The 25,006-nt window shown below is 37.3% G+C and overlaps 1 protein-coding gene across 2 annotated transcripts; it reads right to left on the bottom strand.

Annotated features, from left to right (window-relative positions):
* Positions 1 to 6,975: 6,975 nt before the first annotated feature.
* Positions 6,976 to 23,899, bottom strand: SLC7A2 (solute carrier family 7 (cationic amino acid transporter, y+ system), member 2). Of its 2 annotated transcripts, none has more exons than XM_010140156.1 (11): positions 23,515 to 23,899; positions 22,118 to 22,273; positions 19,204 to 19,369; positions 18,360 to 18,496; positions 17,498 to 17,720; positions 14,843 to 14,982; positions 11,002 to 11,104; positions 9,638 to 9,846; positions 9,179 to 9,345; positions 8,106 to 8,214; positions 6,976 to 7,515 (listed from the first exon to the last, which is right to left on the bottom strand). In XM_010140156.1, the coding sequence occupies exons 1-11, from the start codon at positions 23,888 to 23,890 to the stop codon at positions 7,328 to 7,330; spliced, it is 1,974 nt and encodes a 657-aa protein (XP_010138458.1). In that variant the 5' UTR covers positions 23,891 to 23,899; the 3' UTR covers positions 6,976 to 7,327. The 2 variants fall into 2 exon arrangements, with proteins under 2 accessions (XP_010138458.1, XP_010138459.1); XM_010140157.1 differs by lacking the exon at positions 14,843 to 14,982 and adding an exon at positions 14,299 to 14,435 and having other exon boundaries at positions 7,328 to 7,515; positions 23,515 to 23,898.
* Positions 23,900 to 25,006: the final 1,107 nt, after the last annotated feature.

The raw sequence follows: 25,006 nt of genomic DNA, 5'->3' as shown, positions 1-25,006 counted from the left end.
GTTCCTCCATGTTGAACCCAGGACATGCCTAGAACTTCTTAGGGGCTTTATGCAACAGCATGAGTATACATTAGCATATCCTACCCATGTCATCCATCGCCTGTAACAAATTAAGAAAAAATGGTACTTCTGTTGCTACAAGCCTTACCCCCTTAAACAGTTAGAATACCACCACGCATTATATTCTGAAAAGGTTATCAGTCTTTGCTTTAAAGAAATGTATCTCGGAGATAACTCAGAAAAGATGTGTAATATAAAGTGCAAATTTGCACTGGGAATTTTTGCAGCTCCTGCTTCTGAGGAGGAGTGGGGCTTTTTTCTGTCTGCAAAACTGCTAGTTGCAATTCCTATATGCTTTCCTAGGTCAAGTTTCCCTTTTCCTTTCATACACAGAGTAAGTTAGTGATCTAATGATGACTGAGCTTCAAATATTAGTGTATTTTGGAAAATATGGTAATAGCACTTGGAAGTCACACACAGACTGCATTAATTTAAAGATATATTTTAGATAACATATACCTTTTTTCCTATATGGATATATGCAATGAAGAAAGAAAGTGATTTTATGAATTTTAAGTTTCCTAGTTTTAAAATGGGTATGCACAAAAAACTAGCTACATTTTCACTTACAGTCATCAACAGTAATGTAAACCTACTTGTACCGACTCCAGTTCTCCACGTGAGTAAACTGATAGCTTACATACATCTTTTCAGGTCAATGCTTTAAATGTGGTACTTGCAGAATGACTCATCCTCATTTAAACCAGTGGACATGTTCCCACTGCTTCATGGGACCAAGATTTTCAAGATCAGTCGTAGTAAACCTGTATGTACAAGAAGGTGATTGTTAATAATTTGAAAATTTTATAAGGAATTACATATAAGAGTTACGGTATACCTCAGGAAAATCCCAAAGTCATAGCTACTCTTGTCTGTGAACAAAGACAACTACCCAAATGTCTTTCAGATCAGTGCCAGATGATAAGCTTGCCCTGGGAGTGTGGTTCTCAGTGTCAAGAGCCATTGCCCAGACTCCTGCTGTTATTCTCCTGACATACCAACAGTGCTGTTCAAAATTGAGGGAGTTCCTTTGGTTTTGGGGTGGGTTTTTTTGCTGGCTTTTTCTTGTTTGTTTGGGTTTTATTTTGACGTTTGTTTGGGTGGTTTTGTGTGTGGGGGGGGTGTGTATTTATTTGTTTCCAAAAAGTGAAAAAGGAGACAACAGTGAGTTTATCCATCCAGCTCTGAGGTTGGATGCTGCCAGGACAGCGCTTGGTGCTTCAGAAAGTTGAGCACCAAGAACGCCAAGGGCTACTCACTTGGAAATCAAACCTAACATCATCTCTGGTTTGGCACTGGGAGACAAAATGCCCAAATCAAAGGGTATTATTCTCTATTCCAGTGACTTCTTGAGTGCTTGGAAGCAAGTATGAAACAAACGCTGCTACTATCCCATCTCCAGACCACTGGAATAATAAAAGATTTAAAGAGAAAACATGGGTTTTTTCCCTCTCTATAAAATGCACACCAGTTATCCTGTTATTTATTTTAACTGAGTTATGATTTGTATAATGTTGTGACATTAGATATCTGACACACTAAGGATTATTAAGCTACTATATTATTCTAGGGTTTACGAAAATAAACTGCAGTGGTGGTTAAAGTTAGAACTGTTGTATGAAGTACATGAGGACATGCAAGTGATATTCAGCTTTATTTAAAAAATACGGAGCAAATGCACAACTGTTATCCCGTGAAGCACATTTTATGGTAAATGGAGAGCAATGTACTTTCCATCAGAATCTGGAACTAAGGTAACTGAAAATATTGCTGATTACAATTCTACTGTAACAGTGAAAAAACAAGCACCATATTCTTAAATATAAGCATTTTTACATTCATAAAAATTCGAGACTTTTCATTTTGGTAGAGCAAAGAAATCTAAATTTGTAGTTTCAGTTGCATCATAACCATTCTACCAACATTCTAAATGCTCAGCAGCATACAATATACAGAAATAATTGCTACAATGTACATATGAACAAAAAGCAAAGTTAAAATGGATATGAACACTAACATTTTTTAAAATGATGCACACTTAACTATTTTTAAAGATATGCAACACATGTTTCATGCTTTAGGTTTTGGTAACACAAAGGAAAGAAGCCCTCCTAAACATTCAAATCCTTTTATCCTTTGACCTGACTCCAGCTAAACTTGTACTGGTGAAGCTAGCGTTTACCTGGCAAAAGGCTCAGTGAAAACATAAAAAAACAACAGGATTTGTCCAGCTGACAATAAAAATAATGATATATACACATGGTTCTTTGTAATGCATGTCACACACAGAAATCCTTCAGCTTAGCTGATGTTAAGGAACTTGATTTCTAAAATAAACAAATGGAAAACTAATATCAAAATATTAAAGGTGCAGGAAATTAAAAACACATACACAGATCCTACACTACCTGAAACACTACTTGCTCTTTCTGTAACATAGGTATTTGCCTAACACTGAGTAACCCCAGTGCTTTCACTGAGTGTTCTGCAATTTGTACAAACTTCCTGGCCAGTCGAGGAAGAATTAGGGCCCAAGAGCATTAAAAGGTGCTTTGATTTTCTTTTTTATGTAATCAAGTAACACATGCCAGCTATTATGAGAATTAAACGGCTACTGTACCAAACACACCGCCATGTCAAAGGCTTCACACCTGATTAAAACCATTGCACAGTCCCACCCACATTTCCCGCACTGTCACGGACTTCACCCAGGTTGTTCAGCTTTCAGTGCCTCAGGATGCTTACGTGCGGTAAGCATCTGACATTCGCACTTAACAAAACCTTCAGGAACACTGTATGCCTTTTATTTCTTAAAAAAAATACGTCTTTGCATAAATTTGAGGAGAAAGGTGGCTAGACTTGTACATTTATCCTCTAATAAAATACAGGAACACATATTAAAGCTTTACCAAGTTTTGCCTCTAAATTCATCGCATCGTTTGAAGTTTCTGGATGGCATAATTAAATTTGTAAGTAAGTAGATAAGTAACCCTCATCACTACTCTTATCTTTTATTACTGATAATTCCCTAAGAGCAGGTAATATAAAAGGTGTTAACATGTGGTGACATAAATGTAATATGACAGATTTCAGGAATCTAACCAGCATTTGTAGTGCAGTAAAAAGCTTACTATTATTAACAGAACATTTTTTCCCAGGATAACAGACAATGAAATCTAACGTTTCTCATAACATTTTCTATTGCAGAATTAGGACTGAAATACCACAGGAAGGTAACTTTGCTTAACATGAATTATCAGAAATGTTTTATATCTCTTATCCTTCAGAACAACAAGATTTATTTATTCTCCCTTAAATATGCTTTGGCTTAGTTTCTTAAACCCAGCTAAAGGCATATCCCTCTATCTAAAGGCATATCCAGAATGTACCAATGCAAATAAAAGTTTTGGAGGATCTTTTCTACCTAGGAAGAAAAAATCAATAAGCTACCTCCAATAATAGATACTTTGTATTAACACTTACCTTATTATTTTCACAGAACAATTCACAATATCAATGACTAAATTAAAAAATAACCACAGTGATTTCATTCCACTGGACTTGTGCTTTCTCTCTTGGCAAATACAGATGTACAGCAAATGCGGGAACAAAATCAGGATTTGTTTCATACGTGGCTCCTGTGTAAGGACAAGCATGGCATGTCCTTTGCTGCTGCCAAGTCCCACTAAAGCATCTGGAATTTCAAGACTGCATACACAAATGCTTACCAAAGTTAGTATAAATATCTTACTTCTGGCCTGTCCTTATTCAGCCACTGACTAATATTGACTTCAACTACACAACCATATAAATACACTTTGCACCGCTGAAGCAACCAGAATACGCAATGTCTTTCCTTTAATTTCATTTTATATCTCATTAGTTATGTGGATAGTTCTCGTGCTGCAGCTGCTCACATTTCCCTTAGCAACATTTGTGCAGGCACATTCCTTTCTTTGTATATAATTAATTTTTCTAACAAGAGGGGAGAAATATTCATACACATGAAAGGGGAAACTGTCAATACGCCAAGTGCTGACACAGCCATTAGGTAAATAAGCTAGAAAAAATATTTTCTTTAATTATCTCCAGAAGCCCTAATTAGCACTTGCTTTAGTCAGAAGTTTATCATATTGACAGTATCCCTTTGAAGGAAAATTCCAGTGCAGTATAGAAATTACTTTATCCAGTACATCATCAAAGTCAACAATGGGCTAATGTCAGACATTCGCAAACATACAGTCAGGCGCGCACACATACATTCTATATGACAGCCTTGGGAGGGAATGGGATCTTCCTTGCACATCACAGAACAGCAGCATTTTGCATCTTGGGAGCCTGGTTCACCTGCTCTGTGGCATCAGCAACCGTAAGAAAAATTAAGCCTCTGCTTCCCACACACGGAGACATGTAAGGGATTTTGAAAGAGCTGTGTTTCACTGTAGGCTTTAGTGACGTCATGCAGAAGCTTTACCTGAGCACTGCTGACTTGATCCCACAGCAATGGCATTTTTAGCAGCTGAGGATTTAAGAGTACTGGTCAAAACAGATTAAGAATATCTTCTGGAAGTATAACCACTGAAGACGCTGTGCTCTTGACAGAGTTGTAGCTGATGAAGAAAAGCATCAGCTGCTCTATTTCAAATACTTGTGGGATTAAAAACAACAGAACATAGATTAAGTAACTAATTTTTTTGGTTACTTATTAAATAAAATCCTTTTTTTTTGACATATCTGTGAATTACTGCATTGGATTCCTTTCAAGAGCCTGAAAAGTCTTAAATTTCTAATATTTCAAACAAGAACTTACACTTCTTTTGTCATTTTTGGCATAAAAATGGGCCCCAGTTGAGAAGCAAAATTAAAACAGCAGATCCAATTGACATAGACAGCTCTTTCATTCACTGAATAGAGGTATTGAAGATTATCAATAACTCTGAAAATATAATATACAATATAATATAATACAATATAATATATTCTATTAGTTAAATTCATATATCAATAACTCTGAGAATTCCTATCCATTCCTATCAACCAAATATTTATTTAGCATATCATCTACTCATATTAGTCTAATATGAGAATTGAGCCTTTCCTTAATGGCATTTGTAAAACAGTGACGAACTGTGAAAGAAGTGGCTATAACATATGATCAATTCTGAATGGATTCGGATATGTTGGAAATACAGTATCCCACTGCAACCTACCCTATGGTTTCTCCTCACCCTCTGTGCCCCATCCATTTTTAAGGACTACCAATCTCTAGAACACCGGTCCTTCGAACAACAGCAGCTGCGGTTAGAGGAGGTGTGTGCTGGAGCCTCAGTTACCTTGGCACACCTCTTACGCTCAGATCGCTGCTCCTGAGTAGCCGGTAGAGGCCACGGGTGCAACAGCACACACCTATCGATCCACTCCCTGCTGCCAGCACTGCGGGACCCTCTCCTCCCAGTTCAAGCTGAGAAGAAAGGCATCAGGCTGAAAAACTCAGACCTGCTCCACGGTGAGATACCAGCCCATTGCTGCATTCTCTCTCAAGAAGCACTTCTCCTTCTGCCCTCTGCCAGCTAGGCATGCTACCCTCTTACAACAACAGAAGTCATTTTGTGATTAAAATATGTGAATATAATGCTGTGAAAAAGAACAGGAGAGAGACAGAAGCAGTGTAACTTGCATAACTTGTTTCTTTTTTTTTTTTTTTTGTGAAATTCCAGCAGTTATGAAAACTAAGGTGCTTTTCACTGGTCAACCAGCAGGGCTCTCGTGTTCTGGTTTTTATACCTAGTGACAAAGACTAATACCAATGATCAGTTCCAGCAACAGATCGCAAGTCTCCATGACAAAGTCCAAGACAGTTCTCATTTCAGGGAAGCTATTTTTATAAATATGTTCTTGCAAAATAATTTCATATTATGGAATCCTTCATGGGACTTGAGCTTACTACTTGCTGAGAAAAAGTGTTAGAATATCTGGGTGCCTTTGACAGGTAACACGACCTTTCTGTTGAAATAAGAACGGTTCCACAGTTTCCATTTTCAGCAGCTTTAAAACAATTGTTCACCCAGCACTGCTGCAACTATTTGGTTCTTTACATAAATTAGCATTTGGACATCCTACCCACGTGAATGGATTTCATGTAGGCTTGGTTCACAAAAAACTGCTGCGCGAACGTATGTTTGGTGCATAATGAAGCGCTGAAATACTCTTTTGACAAGGGTTTTTTCCAAAGCCTGGGCCTCTGGTTTTTTTAAATTCCCCCTCCATCTGAAGAGGAGGCTGGGATTTTGTGCATTATTTTTTCTGAGGAGAAGTAATGTGTAACAACTAATCCCAGAAATATCAGCTCTGACGCGTGATAAAGAAGCTATAGGGGGAACAAAGGAGTAGTAAGGAGGAACACCTGATGACTGCTGTATCTAAGTTATATAGTCAGGGATAAAATCCTGGCCCTTCTGAAATCGAAAGCACAATACTTGCTAAATCACATGCGAATGTCACCATCAATATTTTGACCAACAGATTATTTCCCAGTTGCTTTGCAGAAAACCACATAGCTCCTCTTGTCAGTATTGTTTTATACACACAGTATCTCCAAAGGAAAGCAATTCACCAAAGTAGGAGTCTTGAATGCAATTCAGAGGGGTTAAAAGCCTTTGAAGTATCTTTACGCTCTGCATTCTCCATTTACTGATTAGTAAAGCAATACCAGAAGCAATTAGAAGCAATTACTTCTTTTTACATAAATATATGATCCCCTACTTTTTGCAAACCGTCGGATCTGTACAATTACCATTTGTTTTGCAAATACTTTTCAGGCCTGTCTGCAATTTATCTCCTGTCAGAGGTACTTCTGAAGAAAGAAGAGACCTATTAGATTATGACCAAAACACATAACAGATAAACAGTAGGTACAAAAGGCACTTGTGTTCACAACTCAGTGTCAAATATTTAGAACTTCTTGCAGGCATTTCTAAAATTCTTCATATTTTGTGATTGCCAGTGATTCTGGATGACAGTTCAAACAAGGCTTCCAAATATTTGCTAGCCAAAGGGTACTTCTCTTGTTTGTTTTTTAATTTAAATATTAGTCTCCATGCTGTCAGTTTTGAAATGATGAAGATGGATTAGCAGCTTGTCCAAAATACCAGCCAGGCCTTGTTGTAAACACTTTCAAGAGGCACAATGTTGGCAGAAAGCTTTTGAAATTTCAGTCCACAAGTAAAATGTCAATTGAAGGTTTAAAAGACTTGTATGTTTGCATAGATTAACATTCACTTGTCCTCTCATGTGCAAGAAATTGGTCACGTTCATTTGCATTTTCAGGTTTATCCTCTTCTTCCACAGGGTTCTTTTCTTGCAACCCACTATTTTCTGAACAAGAATCATCATCTCCATCGCTATGATGACCTTCAAGACTGTGTCTGATGCCGTAAGCAAAGTAAATGAGGAAGCCTTCCAAAAGGAAAGAAAAATAATAGTTTTCAAGCAAGTGGTGCATTAAAAAGTAATTAGTTATTACTTTCTGGTTGAACATATTTTGCAAAATGAGTTTCTTCTTCACACATCTGAATCAGAGCCCATGCTTCAGGTCTTCCCTGTTTCTGTGCAATTTACAGTCCATAATTTTTGTGTAATTAAATGCTCTAATAGAAAATGGAAACGTGGAAACTACTATCTTTCATTTATGATTAGGTGGAATTACTACAATTTTCTGTATCTTAAAGGAGAATGACTGACATACTGGAAGAAAGCTGTTACAAACAGGTTTCTGCACAATTTTAGCTATTAGAAAGAAAAAAAAAGTGACATTGGAATTAGTTCTATAACTTTGATTCTTCCTATTACCTCAAAACTATACATACAATTTTGACTGCATAAAAATACCTCTGAAGCATGCTCTTGTTTTGATCCGAAGTATCAGTTGAATTTCATTAAAACACAGATTTTTTTCCCCAAATACTAAAGATAGAGAATCAAATGTTCTAGGATAGGATTTGTGAGTCCTTACGTAAGAGGTGACTGAAACGAACAGAAGTACCTACCAAGTGCCATCCAGAAGCTAAATCTGATCCAAGTGTCTCCACTTAACTGCATCATCAAGTAAATATTTACCACGATACTGAATGATGGCAAAAATGGCAATAGTGGAACCTAAAAGGAAATATTTCACGCGTTTGTATTAAATATCATTCATTGCATGTCTCACTTCAGTTATACAACACAAACTAGAGGTGACACATCTAATCACTAAAAAGTAATGGATTTTTTTTTTAATTGGAATAGAGTGAATTTTTTTTTACTGGGTTGAAGCACCAGTTTCTACATATCTTAAACTTTTAAAATACATTATGCTTCATATATATTCTCTAAGGCTGTGTAGAAAAACTTTGCAGTTGGTACTGAACATATACTAATCTATTCCTGTATCTACAGCTGAAAAATGTTATGTATTTTTATATATATATCCCTTCTTTCTGAAATGCCCCCCAACTCCACCAGATTCCTTGACCTCATCACCATACTTCATCATTTACTCCATTAAATAACTCCTCTTAGAACACAAGGGAAAGCTCAAAATGAAAGGATTATACTCGGGGAAGTACGAAGTGCCTGGTGGTCCAAAGCATTGCACACTACGCAGACAACTGACTGTACACTAATCATTTTCTGAATAATTTTTCAGTTTCTAAGTGCTTAAACTGAGGACTAAAATTGCTTGGGTCTCCACAGTGTGCACTTTGAGGTGGCACCTAAAGGAATACCTAGAAGATCAGTGCCGTCAGATGCACCAGTTGTATTAGCAGCTGTTCACACCAACATCAGGTGTACAGCCATTTCCTGCAGCCACGCTTCTATGTCTGTCACACGTTCAGTCTGTGGGCAGTAAAACCCTTGCTCTAGTCCTGAGGAGATCTGCACTGAACAGCACATGCTGATGATTCTGCAGTGAGCATCCACTACCCTTACCTTCACCAAAAAACCTGCAACAGTGGCACCACAGTAATGAAGGACTGCCTGAAAAAGGATCGTCTCCTTCTCCCTCTGCCTCTCTCCCACTTGTTAGAATCGATCCAAACCTCTCATCGGACAGTAACATAGAGAATAGGTTATTTACCATGAAGGCCACTTTCTGCTGATTCTGAGGCTGCCTTTGGATGAGGAGAAGGGTAATGATGAAGAATGAGACCAATACAGCAAGAAGGCCAATACTCCAGGCCTCCAAGTTAGCAATGAAATGAATCCCGTATGTCATGAGGACACTCAAGCCACAAACCAAGCAAGCTGTGTGAGAAACAAAATGATGGAAATAGGAAAGGGGTCACTTAGTCTCTGCGCTGAAGAGGAAGTGACTTTTAAGAAGAACAATAGCAGATCTTCAGTATGAAATGTTCTCATGAAAAAGGAAAATAATAAAGGAAAATATACTAGACTACAGATTAGATCCATCAAGAAGTATAAAATCATTCTGCAGAATGACACATTAATTATGACTGGATTTTTTTAACTTTGTCTTTAATAAAATTCCATTGATTATGTTAATGCATTTTATGAGTTTGGACAGCTGAATACTTACCTAAGAGACCCACTAAAAAATTAACAGTAGTTGCAGTCTGCTTGGTAGGTAAACTGGATGGATTAATCAAGGCCTGAAGACTGAAGTGATTCTCTTGTATCATATTTATCTGTGATTCACTTTCTGCAGGTTCTCTGATTTCACATGCAGCCAAAGCTGCTTTTTCTTGAGAATATTTTGGTTGCTCATAGGTTAAACTGGGTTGGTACCTATGCATGAAACAAGCGGAGTAATAGAAAACATAAGACTTACTTTGGGAATTGAAGCACTATGACTCTCGGAATGTATTTATATACTGAATTCTTTGCAGTAGAGATTTAGAATTTCCCAATTTATAACTGCACTGCAACAGCATGTATTATTAGTCACTATCATATATAAAAAAACTATGGAAACTCACTTTTTTGCTGGGGTGGTTTGGGGATTTTTCGGACAGTTTGTTAAGCTACGTGAATGCACCACTGGGTCAGATAAATGACCAGTTGCTTGTACAAAAATAGGGGACAGGGTCTGGTGGTCAATGGCAGCGTAAGGGTAGGGGAGCTTCTTTCTGACTCTTTTCCTGTACTGCTAACTGGCATACACTGAGATTTTACATTTGCTTTGTCAGAATTTAAGTGTATTTTTAAAAATACATATGTTATATACGTTACTATGGGATGAAATAGTCTTCTCTTTTCAAGTGTAAATTATTGCAACAATGAATTTGGGCTGAATTTAAGCTGTTATACTTTTCAGAGGTAATTACTTAGCCTTAATTAATAAAACCTGATTTTTGAAGTTAAAAAGAGCAATACATACTAAAGTGAGCTATAGCTACCAATATATCAATATTATTCCATAGCTTTATAAACAGAACAGATACCAGAGTTTTACTGACAGGTATTTATAATATCAGTCATCATTGAGAGATAATATTGGCACTCTCTTGTGGGGCTTCCACATCTTGAAACACTTGTCTGGCCTTATATTTCTGACTAGGGTAATAGAAACCAATTATTTGAACTTGTTCGTCCTGTGAACTAGGTGGAACATCTACCCCTTTCACATATAGCCCCCACAACATAATAGGAGGCCTGATGTACAGCATAGATTGTATTTGTATCAAAATGTCTTTCATTTAATTTTGTACACAAGCTTGCATGTAGTGCCTTTGGGTCTAATGCTTGGACCAATAGATCTGAAAAATACAAGGGTATCTAGAGTTCACATGAAGCTTTGGCCTGACTAACAGCTATACTGATATGACAAGATATAATTTTTTTCTTTGATGGGTCACTGCTTCTTAGTAATGCCACTTCTGTTTATACACTGACCAACACAACACAAAACACAGCAGAATACAAAGGATATTTTCAACTCACCTAAGAATGAGGACACAGCTTGCCACAAGTGAATAAGCAAGAAGTGTACCGATAGACATCATGTCCACTAAAGCCTTTAGGTCAAACAGAAATGCCATTATAGCTACAAAACAGAGGAAAAGAAAACGCAAAATACGTATGAGACTGACACAGAATCATAGAGTCACTTAGGTTGGAAAAGATCTTTAAGATCAAGTCCAACCCTAGTCTGACCCAGTATGTATACATCTGGCCAGCATGTAAACTTTCTGCTGAGCTGAGAAAGAGCTCTGTGTAAAGAGCACTTTCAGGAGTTGTCTCAAATTAAATAGTTTTGTGAGGTTTTTGAAATTATCTTACTAAAAAGAAGTTGAGTTCAAGTGGCCTTCAGGAACGATCAGCAAAATCGCAGAATTAATATTCTTAAGGTCATTGAAATCAGAAGCAGAAACTTCCATGATACCGAGAGTAATCATGGCAGTCTTTGTGTTTATAAAAGCTAATGCTAAATTCTTTTGGAGATTCTGGAATGTGTGGTTTTATTTATGCTGTTTGCATACAGACATATATAGGTCATAAAGAAATTAGCACAAGCCATCACTGAATGAAAGGCTAATGCTAAAATTTGAAATATATGTGGTAAAAAAACCTCTTAAAATATTTGTATTTTATAAACATTATTGAGATGCAGAAAGAATCTAAAAATACTCAATCTTTTGAATCAACAGGAATCTCAACATCAAAAGAAACCATTTAATGTAGCCTTCATGTGGTGTACGTATATGCACACATAAATTTTTCTATATTCAGAAATACTTCTACATAATATTTATGTTACGTGTTTGTTAATGCATTTGTAGACAGGTGCGTAACCTGTCTGCACACAAACACGTATTCCCCAGGCATTTGATCCTGAAGGAGAGACTGAAATGTGATTTTCTGAAAACAGTACTGCTGTGCTACAGGAGTTTTATTCTATCTGTGAGCCTCCTTTTCCAGGTAAGGAAGGAAGGAATACCATCCTGTTTTCTTTAATGATGGTGGATGTTCCTAAATCCAAGAAGTCATTTGTGGGGTAGATTTCTGAATACCTCACTGCTTTGCATGCTCAAAAAAACCTGCATAGACAAGCAAAGCTGAGGAAGAACAGAATCTCCTTTAACTTCATAGTGCAGTAGCTATATTTAATTTTTAATCCTACTTTCAAAAGGCTACTTTGTAGCCCAGAATATTCTTTTACTTTAGAATCAAACTAAAAATGCCTGTGAGTTTCTGACTAAGATAAAAAAAGACACAGTATTGCTTTTCCACCCCCCTTAATTATACTCCAAGAAACAACAGTAAATCAATTTATGGTGCAACCTTGGACTGCCACCAAAACATTTTGCTCTGTGCAGGGTTTTGCAATTGCAATTACCACATGTGAAAAGTTAAGTCACAGTAATAACGTGACATTGCCCTCAGCTGTAGTCTTGACCCAATAACTTTAATTATGGGGCCAAACATCTAATCTCCTTAACATTTCTTAAAGCTAAGGAATCATCCATGCAACGACTGAACAGAAAAGTCAGATAATAAAAGCTGTTGCATACACCCATAACTGTCCTAGTTTTGGCTGGGATAGAATTAATTTTCTTACTGGTAGCTGGTGCAGTGCTGTGTTTTGGATTTAGTGGGAAAGAAATGTTGATAACACACTGATGGTCTTAGTTGTTGCTAACTAGCACTTACTCTAAGTCAAGGACTTTTCACTTCCCCACGCTCTGCCAGTGAGCAGGTGCCCAAGGAGCTGGGAGGGAGCGTGGCCAGGACGGCTGTCCCAAGCTAGCCAAAGGGATATTCCATACCATAGACCATCCTGCTCCATATATAAACTGGGGGGAGTTGGCTGGGAGGGGCCGATCACTGCTCGGGGACTGGCTGTGCATCAGTCAGCAGGTGGTGGGCAATTGCATTCTACATCACTTGTCCTTCTTTGGTTTTCTTCTGGTTTTGTTATCTCCATTTCCATTATTATAATTATTACATTCTATTTAAATTATTAAACTGTTCTTATCTCATCTGATGAGTTTTACTCTTTTTTCCAATTCCCCCAACTGTCTAAAAGCCCCAAGTGATGGCTGCTGCACAGCTATAGCCAGGGCCGTATAACTGTATCCGTTTACCAGCTGGGCCATCCCACATAAATGTACTTCCAAGTTATTAGAGGGAAATATGTCAATATTATAAATTCAAATAGTATAAATTCAAACCAGTGTAAGTAATTCTAAGCAATTTACTTGTACTCTGACCAAACAAAAGGGAACTGATAATGATGCTTCACATGGGAACTACCTGGACAACGACTGTGCCTTCCCACATTATTGTCAGGTACACAGCGTGAGCAGTTCCAGTCTTGCGGCATCTGAGGGTGACACTGACTATAAATAATACTATTTTAGACTCAGTTCTGAACCTCTCATTTGATATCAATTTTAGCCAGGTTTGTTAAATGTTATAAGGCAGGTATTTCATGTCTGAATTTCTTTTAAGACTTATTTATTTGCCTTTGAGTTAAATAGAGCTGGGTAGCAATGTAGAGCTGGGTAATTAGACATCCCACTGAACTGACAATGAAATTTGGGCATAGCTACATGTATGTCTGCAAGAAGCATGGACAGAAGTGAAACAGTCTTATGTTAAGAATTTCTTTTGGCTAAACAATAAGAGTTGGCAACAGCTCCCAAAATGCTGTTTTGCTAAAATACATGTAGACATGTACGTGCATACATATATGTGCACAGACACATAACCCCCAACACACACACATACCCCTCAAACACAACTGGGTAAGCCAAAACCAGAATAATTTTCTTCAGAAGAAAATTTTTTAAATCTTTGCATTTCACACATCCTGCTGCAAATGTAGAATTTTTTTTCTCATGTCTTATAACGAAAAATGCGACAGTTATTTTCCCCCCTTATAGATGTGATGAATATATAGGTGTACATCAGACAAAGAAACCCTCAAAGCAGAATACCAGCCTAAGGGACCCCGATTAAGCAACAAGCTCATTCACCATACAAGGGGCCAATATAAAAAAAAAACCAAACAAAACACCAAACACATTTTTTTAATTCTGTGACATTAAGGACATCACCACCACCATGATCAGCATGATCTGGAGTTCTTACACCCTTTGATTACTCAGTGATTTTATTCCCATTGTACATGCAAGGGAAGTTAACAAGCAGCCCTTTTAAAAAACATTAAGTACCGTGCACGTGCATAGAGTGTTTAAATCTCAACTTTAATTAACACGGGCTTTGAGAGCTTACCAGAGATGACCCCTGCTGTCAAGGTGGCATAAACTGGTGCCTGCCTCTTATTCACTTTGGCAAGAAAACTAAAGAGTAAACCATCGCGTGCCATGGCAAACAGAATTCGGGGCAAAGGGAACATAGAGCCGAGAAGGCTAGAACAGAAAAATGTATAGTTCAAATACAGGTTATTAAAAGCAAATGCTTTACTGGTAAACCCACCTACACAAAAAGAAAGCTTGGAAGAGTTAATGGGTTTAGGTATAGTTTTGCTTTAAGCTCTGTGTTGCTGCTCTTGTTTTTTTGTTCAGTTGACTGATGTTCTTGCTTTTGTGGTGGTGTTTATTTTGAACCTAGGCTTTGAAAGCACTTGAGATTAAACAACGAATACAAAATCTGTGGTAGAGAAAAGGTTTACTGATAGCTTACTTTACCTGGCGACAATCAGATTTTATTGTTTCAGGCTAAAGCAAATCAAAGCTGCACGACAGTGATTTATTTCCATATACGCAATGTGTTTAGCAGTGCACCTCTCTTTACAAGGATCAACTCTTAGTCTCACCTGCTACTGCACCAGACGATAGAGTAGCAACTAGTGGGGTCCTCGTTTTGGAACTGATTTGAGCTAGACATTTGAAAAGCAACCCATCCGTCGCCATAGCATAGATTACACGTGGCGTTGGGAAAATGGATCCAAGAATACTGAGTAAAAAGCAAACACATGCAACATGGCAAACACATTTCATGCAGGGTTGTATCATGGACAAGATAAACAATGTTAATTAATGGCATGTATAGAAAAAAAATTACGGTTGTAAGACAAAACCAGAAAGCCCCACAGCCCAAGATGCTACAGATCAGACACAAATAGAAATTTCTTTTTCCCTGTAAAGTTGATTGCGTTTTTTTTTTCTTTCTTAATTTAGGTAATGTAATTGCTTCATCAGAGAAAATTCAGATTAGCAAAATAACTGTTGCCATCACTGTAGTTCTTGGGTATTTGTGGATCAGAAACATGTTCCAGGTCACGCTAACCACGCAATTAAGCTGTAGTATTCCAGGAGAAAGTCCGTCAGTCAGCAGCAGCAAATCAATAAGCATTAGCAGCATCTCTTCCACACCACATCTCCGTGTGAGGCTGCTGATTAATCGTACCAAAGTAAGCACCATACAGTCATACTTGGGTACATTATTTCTTTTGATTAAAGCACCTCCAGCCAAGCTTCATTAAAATTGTCTCTTTTCCTTGGAAGAAGTAAAGCTAATTAATTTCGATTCATTATTAGCAGAACACAGAAGGCTTTTGAACTGTTGATAACTCAAAGCTTTTTTAAACATACTTCTTAAATTAGGTGGTTTCTTTCTTTCAAAGCAAAGTAATTGCCATCAAGAAAACCAAAAACATTGACAGGCCAAAAGACAAAACCACAGCCAGTACAACCTCTGCAGCAAGCACACTAGCTTTTAACCAGGTGAATGGTTGCCTTTCTTACTTTAGGGAACTGACCGTATCAACTTACAGAAGGCAGAACTTTTACGTATCACAGATGCTAAGTACCTTCAGTATTGCTCATGAGACACAAGTTTTAAGGTTAGACACACATCAGAGAATTTTTATTGCACATGAATTGATTTTGATGTATGAATGTCCCTTCCAAAAAAATTTCCTGAATCAAGGTGACAATTGATTTTTCAAATATGGATACTGTTAAAAGCCACTACCACATTTTTTGCTGTTGTGTCTTTGTAAAATTTATTTATCCCATCCCTCTTTAAGTGGGTTCACATAAATAATGGAAATATTAACAAACATCTTTACCCTGAGGAAATGAGTTAGCAACGCAATCTAGTAAGAGGTAACTATATGGACCAAAAGAAATTATCCCAACTCTTTTTTCTTAATTATACCTCTAAATTGAGGAATATGAAATACAGCTTCCTTCATTTTGTTCTCAACTAACATCAGTCAACAGACTGAAAGATTAAACTCTCCATATGAATAAATGCAATTCTTCAGAATACACTGGAAAAAGAGCAACAGTTCAAATTTCTGAAAAAGTGTTTTACCCTCACAGTTCATTTTGTTTTCCAGCATTTAGTTTCTACTCGTGTATCACTTCTACTATTCATCTATATAGAGGAAAAAAATCAGTAAAACCCTCTGAACTGAGGGGACCGTGACAATTAGATAGAAAATAACTATAATCCCAGAATGAACTGTGTAACCATGACATTCTTCAGTCAACCCTACAATTCTTTTAATGTCATGCTGGCACTATTGCCTTTTTTAATGCCCTCCTACATCAAAACATTCCTTTCCTTTAAACCATTGTGCACAGTCATCATGCTCATCTTCTTCAGGCTAACGCTGACAGGGTTATCTCAGAGTCCTGTCAGCATTAGTGCTTCACAGGCATGCTGCTTTCCTCTGTGAAAAGTATTCTTACCACTGAAGCACGCGTAAATGACTCCTTCCCTACATAAGTTCAAGTAGAAGACTGGCATCAGCATTGTTCTATCCCTAAATTTAAGTATCAAGCAATTTTCTATTATATGAAAGTGTTTATACCACATTACAATTGGGCTGTAATGTATATGAACACATACTAATATATCTCATGCTCCCCCTGATCTTTTCAATCAAAATAACACATTAAAGTTATATCCAACATTTCACAAAGAGGAACAAATTACAATATTTCACAGCTATAATCTACATCTCAAATATCCACACAGAAACCACAGGAGACAGACTAGATACTGGAGGAAAACAGAGATGGGGAACAAAGATGAGGCTAGTTAATCATCTCTTCAATTTTGCCTGCAAATACACAGAGCCCATGAAGCCTCTGAGTCATTGGGAGTGGGCAGCAATAAAGGACCAAATGTGTGAGGTTATCAGTTAATAAAGATAACTTGCGGGTCATATGTCTGAAAGTACATATTTCAATGAAAAAAAAAAAAACAAACCAACCAAAACACTTCTGGGTAATAAGCCAAAGAGGTAGAGTTCAATAACAGTACAGTTTACAAAAGGAACTTAAATTAATGCACCTACTGCGATCAAGACCTTCTCAAATCTAAAACACGCTTATAATACTTATTGCTAATCCTTTGCATGAACTGATCTCTCAAAGTGAATGCACGAACATGTATATCAATCTCATATATTGTCCATCAGCTTTTCCCAATAAAATTAGTATTTCAATGTCTTTACCTTGTAGACAAAGCGCAGAGGGATCCCACTGCTACGACATATTTTGCAGGACCCCATCCAACATAGTCAAATGCTACTGGCAGAGGACTTTTCTCATCTAGTAGATAGTATGGCATCATAAGCGTCAGTGCAGCTGAAACCCCAAAGTAAGCCGTGAAGCAGACAAGCAGGGACACCACAATTCCTATGGGTATGGCTTTCTGAGGATTCTTGACCTCTTCGCCTGAAAAAAGGAAAAAAAAGCACCCCACCAAAAATTCTTACTCATTTCAACCTTCAGCTTTAAAAGATAGCATCAAAGACAAATCATTTGTTAATCTAAGCTATAGGAATCAGATTTGTAACAGAAGTTATAAAAAACTGTATAAAATAAGCTCAGTGACACAGAACGAAACTCAGTAGTTTGTTGCCAGAAACAGCATTAAAAAGTAGAGGAAAACTCAAGGACATAAAATACCTTTTATATTTAGAGTACTCAAAGCCCTACAATTACCTACAGTTTATAAGTTCAAGGTACTCATTCCATATCAGACACATACAAGCCAGCCTTTAGGAGAGATACCTCATCTCAGAGCACTGTAAAGGTGAGCATGATTTCAGCAGAAAAAATTGAATAAACTTCCCAGACTTAGAAAGCAACAATTAATTTCTTTAGAGCAGCAATTAAATAAGTAAAATGTCCTCCTTTCTCCCACCATGTCAGCCACGTTCAGGAGAGAACTCAGACTCATTGTACATGGACCGAAGGAGATTTAGGAGAAAGCAAACGAAGAATAGATGGATTGTTATGTTGTTTGTGTGAGGTGTTTTTACAAAAAAAAAGCACGTTATACACATATACACAGAGATATAAATACCATACCAGTTGTTGCAATGCAGTCAAATCCTACAAAAGCATAAAAACAGGTTGCAGCACCAGCCAATGTTCCTGTGAAACCATACGGCATAAAGCCACCGCTCCCATATATACTTGTCACATTCTCATAGGATGAGCGATTCCTACAAAGGAGAAAAATACAGCATAAAAATAACTTTTTTGTTTTGTTTTGTTTTATTAGTGGCAGGACAAACAAATGCATCCTCCTCCCTTACCAGTATGGAAAAACAGAATCGTAGAATGGTTTGAGTTGGAAAGGACCTTAAAGACCATCCAGTTCCAACCACCCTGCCAAGGGCAGTGACACTAGGCCAGGTTGTTCATCCTTGCCCCATCCAACCTGGCCCTGGACACTTACAGGGATAGGGCATGTTAAAATCTCTCTTCAAGACAGAGGTCTGCTTTACAAAAATGCACAAGAGCATGTATTTATGTCAAAGCTTGTAAGAAGGACAAAAATAACAGTAAAAGGAAGAATGCATGAATCAAGTAACTATCATCTTACTCACATTGCAGTTTGTGGTAAAACATTAAAACACTAATGGTGTAGGCAATTCTTGCTGTAATACATGGTGCAGTTAATACACGGCTTAAGGATGGCTTTAGCCATTACCCTCTCTAATGGCTATGGACAACAGTATTGAAATAAGCTGATTTATTAAAGGAAATTACAAGCAGGAAAATAAAAAACTATTTTTAAGGGAATGAAACGTTTATCATTCCGAGCAACAGCGTGTTAGTTGATATATTACCTGCAATACCACTAAAGCAAGTATAACAAAAAATAGCTTGAAATATGAGCAAGTAAATTGATTTTTAAAAAATTTACTCTGTTACTGCAGTACAGTTTATGAGATATTCTTCACTTATTTTCCAGTTGTCAGTATCTCCTTTCACAAAACCAGAGATCATAACGAAGAGTAGGACCAAGATGTTAATAGCAGTGAAAATTTTATTCACCCATGCAGATTCTTTTACTCCAAAAGATAAAAGACCTATAAAATAAAAATATTTTAGAGATGTGAATGGTTCCTTAAGCTAACAGAATGGCATTTTAAAGAAGCTATGCATGCAACTGCTGTGAATAATAATAACAAACAGCACTAGATCTTATACTTTTAAAAAGCAGTAGCACAATTAACTAGACTCTTTGACAGTATGGCAATAAGCAAGTGTATTTGAAACCACAAAACAGAAAGCTTCTTTAGTTGTGTTCTTTAAGTATTTAAAATTACTTTGACTGATTGTTACTTGCTGCTTTTCTGAGATTCCAATTCATACCTCTATTTTCTGCAATGGAGCAAAAACAGAATCCTGTGCTTAGTAAAAACCAGATTGATAGAATGTATTTGTTACAGAACAATTACTCATTAGAATAATAAAATAAGCAAAATTATTAGATTAGTAATGTACTCTGTTCTCTCAAAGTTTTTCAGGGCATATCCATCATAGAGTAAGTGTCTTGTTTCCTAGGTCATTTGAATAAAATGCATGGCTCTTGTCCGTAAACACTGATCCATATTCTAGAAAGCAGCCTGATACAAACCCCCCACACCTTCGGTTGCAGAGTAGTGCGTTTCAACAGTCTGAAAGTTATTTCGTCGAGATCCCACTGTGTCATCAGATTTGTAATAACTGCACAGGTACTAACTGTTTAATGGAAGAGCAGGCAGTGAGCAGATCAGGAAAAATTAAATACAGTGAGAAAGCCTCCACAGCTTCTTTTCACTAACATCACATACATGCTTTCCCTCATTATTTAGAGATTAAGTCTGAAAATTTTAAGCCTCTTAAGATAATGTCTAAAAAATTTCTGACTCCGCTAATGAGACATTTGCTGTCATATTGTAATACAGAAATTATCATGTGAGCTGCTCAATTTTTCTTCACCAATGGCATTTTTATTGGAAATAGGTGTATGTTTTCTTTAGCTCAGTTTTGCCCAAGGTGGCAGTGTCTCAATCAGCCTGATGCAGTATGAAACATAGTAAGTACTTTTTTTTTTAAGTCCTTTCTGTAGGAAAAAAAAAAAAATCACCAACCCGGATTTCTGTGCACTTTCTCTTGTGCTTAGCACATAACATTTTCTGTAAAACATCATCTGCTGTTCCTAAGATTCCTTTGCGAAGGTCGGAATCCAGTTACTGTATCATGTTCAGCCTACACAGCCCTGAGCCATCCCCACTGCCCCTCCTCTCAGCAGCAGTGAATTCCACCCAGTTCATTCACTGATGGCTTGTCTGCTTACCACAGAGACCTGGAGGGGTCATTTGTGGCAGGAGCGCAAGAGAAGTGAAGAAGAAATGATGGTGGGGCTGAAAAGACAGGACATGAATGAAAACTCAGGAGCAGTGGCAAACCACAGGAGAAACATTTCCTCTTCTATCAAGAATCTCTAATTATTGTAGGAAGCAGCAATGGCAATGGAGAAAACATAAAAGGTGGCAGCATCTATACTAGCATTTGTGGAGTTTCAGTTCTCTGCTTTTCAAAATGTTTTTTTTCCCCCCCCTCCTTCCTTTGGAAGAGGTGAAACTGAAAGGTCTATTCCAGCTATATACCAAATTCATTACTATCCCTCCTGAAGACACAAGGGTCTGAACTGGTTCTATAGGCAACTCTGAGCCACAAACGTGGCAGGATGCTGGACTAAACCATGTCTAGTAAAGTCCCTCGTCTTCCTAAGTGTGGGAATGCATCCTTTTATGTACAGAGACCCAATAAAAGCTTCAGATGCACTAGTCAATCATTCTAGCATTAGGAGTTGAACAGAAATGTTTTCCTAAGTACTTAGTCCAAAAAAGCCTCTCAGAATAAGACAACAGGAGGTTATACACATATAACTTAGTTTCACCTTCCAGAGAAGAAAAGCTCCTGCTTTTGTTCGATCTAAACAGAGACAAATGGCAAATATTTGAGATATGGTTAAGACCTCTAGTGAATACCGAAATGCTTCTAGTATTGTCTGAAAACAACCTGTACACTTCAGAACACACTCACTGTTTCCTTCACTCCTGTTGGCAGGAGGAGCATTTCCTTGTGGAAAGAAATTTTTAAATGCAAACGTGCAAGTAAGTTGCTGTATTTTTAAGCTTTCTGATCCCTCAAATAACATACAGTTGGTGTAAATCTTCGTGATTTAAAAACATGACAAAGAAGAAAGACAAAAAAGAAACAGAACTGAGGGGAGTAGATATTCAGGTTTCAAACTGGTCTGCCAGTACCTTGCCCTTTAGCTCAAACGAGGTCTAAGCTAAACAACTCTTTTGAAGACTTAAAAAGGGGAAAGTTATTTTATACCAAGTCAGTTAACAATTTAGAGGGAAAAAACCCTTACAAATACCCACTACATGCACAATATGTGATTTAAGGAAAGCATGTCAAACATGAAACTATAGAGCTTAACCTCCAGGTCCTTCTGAAAGCATTTGGCAGTGATAAAACCGTAAAAACTACACAGAAACGTATATTATCATCAATTGGTATCATGGGCTTCATAGAAAAAGTACTGACAAGTAGTTATTTCACGTCTCAACTTCAAGAAAAGAAGAGGGTACACATGAAAATCTGATTATATGCATTTAATTCCCAGAGTCATTGTGTCAATACACAAATATGCATCTGAGCTTCTTAAACATTATTAAGATATTTCTGGTAAAACACAAACAACAATTTAGCATTTTTGTCTGTAAGAAACACTCTGACATGACAACCACCATAAACAAAGCCATATATTGTCTTACCTGCTAAAAGTAATATAAGGAATACAGCAAAGAAGTCCGGATACTCTGCTAGCCCAGAGTAATTAATTTTTAAGTAGGTTTTGAAGAAATGACCAATCTGTTTTCCAAGAAGTTCATCAAAGGTGCCACTCCAGGCTCTTGCTACACTTGATGTACCTTCATAAAATACATGTATGTTTAGGGTTTTGCACACGTACAAAGAGATACAGTTACTTCCATGGAAAAAGAAATAAAACTAAGCCTTTGGCTAATTGCACTTAAAAAAGCAGAGCTTGTGTTAAATCAGTGATTTTGTTTTGCTGAGAGGTTTTAGTGGTTTAGAATTTTTCTACATAGTTAAATGGTCACATACAATTCTACAATTAAAATATACCAATTTGTACCTCATTTATTCCCAAAACATTGCAGAAATTATTTCATGTATATCTGATGTCATTCTGGAAGACACTTATTTCTAAAGTTACAATATGGCATTTATTAAACAATATAAAGCAATGTAAGAAAACAGTTTAGGAAAGCACATGAAGGGAAGTCTGTCCACCTGAAAGCAAAGCAAAAAATCACTAGCAAGATGTATATTCATTAAGTTAGTATTTAAGATTAATACTCTCCTCTGGTAAAAACTGCATGTGGCCATGGCTAAATACAACCTGATTTTCACAACTCTCCTATCATGAAATACACTTCAATATAATACTTGGGCATATTGATTTTGTAGTGATTTGGGCAACAGACCCATAGTTAGGTCATAGTTATAGAGATAGGTGTGCTTATACGCAACATATGATCCTTGGAACATGTACCTCTGAAAAAATACATTTTTAAATAAAAAAATAAAGCACTGAAATATTTATTTGACTATCTGCCATATGAGTATTGCTTGTATTCAGATCTGGTCAACTGTGTATATTATGGGATTACCTGATAGGACCCTATTTAATTAGCACAAGGCTACAGTAGCAAGTTAGTACTTAAACATCATGACTTTCCTGAAGAGAGATACTATAGTGATGGGGTCCTCTGTAAGTGTCCTTGCTGTGTATATTCAGAAGAAAAATGTTAGTAATTTTACTGAAATTATTCTTGCTGACCAAAGAAAGACAGCAATGAAATCCCATCCATTCTTGTGCATCATCACTGAACTGTCTGACACAATTTTCATACCAGATATGCAGTTTGTGCTGCTGAAGACACACAGTTTACAAAAGCATCTTGCAAAAGAACCTGCAATGGTGATGCGCTGGAGGAAATAACCTAATCTACCTTGGTTATTTCATCTCAGCAGGAGTAAAAAGCAATACTAGCTAAGCATAGAGACAGAAAAGAGAGACCCAAAGCTGTATCTTGTATCTGCTGCCCCAGAGACCCTTGAGACCTGTGTTTGTTCTTAAGCTTACCTATAATATAGGATAAAATGAGATTCCAGCCAGTGATGAAAGCCCACAGTTCACCAACAGTTACGTAAGTATACAAATACGCAGAACCAGTCTTGGGAACACGAGCACCAAACTCAGCATAGCAGAGACCTGCCATCACGGATGCCAGTGCAGCAATGAGGAAAGAAATAACGATGCTAGGTCCAGAATCAGATTTGGCTACTTCTCCAGCAAGGACATAAACACCAGCACCAAGGGTACTTCCTACTCCCAGGGCTATAAGGTCCAATGTCGATAAGCATCGGCACAACTTGGAGTCCTCAAGACTTTCACCACTGACATTCTTCTTCCGCACCAGACACCGAACAAAGGACAAAGCTGGCCCACAGGGCAACATGGTAGGTGTAGAGCTCTGAAAGAAATCATTACGGTACATGAAAGGTAGCATAGACACTGGTGAAAAACAACAAAAAAGCATTTCTATCAAGAACTTTAGTCACACCTACTAATTAATGTACTTACACTCTTCTGTGACATTAAATAAACTGACATGTGCTTTTTCCCCAGGAAACAAATTAGGGATTTGGTATTCCTAATTTTATCTTTAGCATTTATTTCCCCAGGGAAAGATATCCATCATCTTCAAGTTTACTACACTGCTATAGAAAAGAAGGAATTGTTTCTATTTATCTGCTAATAGTCACTTCTTAACCATTTTTAAAACAGAACCAGAACAGATGTCTATTACCTCATATATCATAAGGCCTTTGAAGATAAGGATCAACACCCTCATAAACAAGGATTTTTATAATCTAAAACTCCAACACTAAGGCTATAAACAGGAAAAGCTTTAAAATTCAGCATTCTGACAGAGCCAATGCAATCTTCTTTTGCCTTCAAATACATGGCTTTTGCCTTTAGAATTTGCTTCAGTAAAAACTGCTTGAAAGTAGATTAAAATAGTGTTTCTACTCCCTCTCACATCAAGGAAGTTTCCCAGAATTAAGTATCTTTACAAGAAATCTCATACAACTCTCCTGAAAATCATCTAACAAAACCTGATGGGATACCTGCTCATCCCGTGGTAAAGGCAGTTCTTCAATATTCTGAGTCCACGTTGCAGTGTGGGGTGCGATCAGTCCTTGCACAGAAGGTCAGCTTTTGTGACCAGCTAAGTCCTGGAGGCCAGCAGGTGGGCAGTGCTTCTCTGGCCTGTGATACAGGTGCATGCTGGGAGGAACAGCAGTGAGGCTGCTTCCCAGCTCAATAAACATGACTGCTGAGGGTCCAGAACATTTGCTTGGGAGGCAGGACAGGAGCACCCCAGAGAAAACACCTTGGAGAGGCAGCATTAATGCACAAGTTCTGACTTTCTTTACATATTCGTTTGAATTGTATTGTTGATGACTAAGAGTTTGTTAAGAATTCAGCTTTACCATCTGCCATCTCCCCAAACTGATGTTTGTCTTTGCAACTTATACCAAAAATATCTATAACCTGGTCATGATTTGTT

Source organism: Buceros rhinoceros, unplaced genomic scaffold, assembly GCF_000710305.1.
Source record: "Buceros rhinoceros silvestris isolate BGI_N320 unplaced genomic scaffold, ASM71030v1 scaffold8337, whole genome shotgun sequence".
NCBI lineage: Eukaryota > Metazoa > Chordata > Aves > Bucerotiformes > Bucerotidae > Buceros > Buceros rhinoceros.
This window is presented reverse-complemented; position numbering and strand designations above follow the sequence as displayed.

Bases quoted from the DNA above. Each gene is read 5' to 3' on its own strand.
- SLC7A2 (XM_010140156.1), bottom strand. From the start codon at position 23,890: ATGTTGCCCTGTGGGCCAGCTTTGTCCTTTGTTCGGTGTCTGGTGCGG. The intron at 14,983-17,497 runs GTAAAGACATTG...CTTTTTACTCAG, and splicing joins CTCTGCGCTTTGTCTACAAG to TATTCTTGGATCCATTTTCC. The intron at 7,516-8,105 runs GTAGGTACTTCT...TCCTTTTGGAAG, and splicing joins TAGCTTCTGGATGGCACTTG to GCTTCCTCATTTACTTTGCT.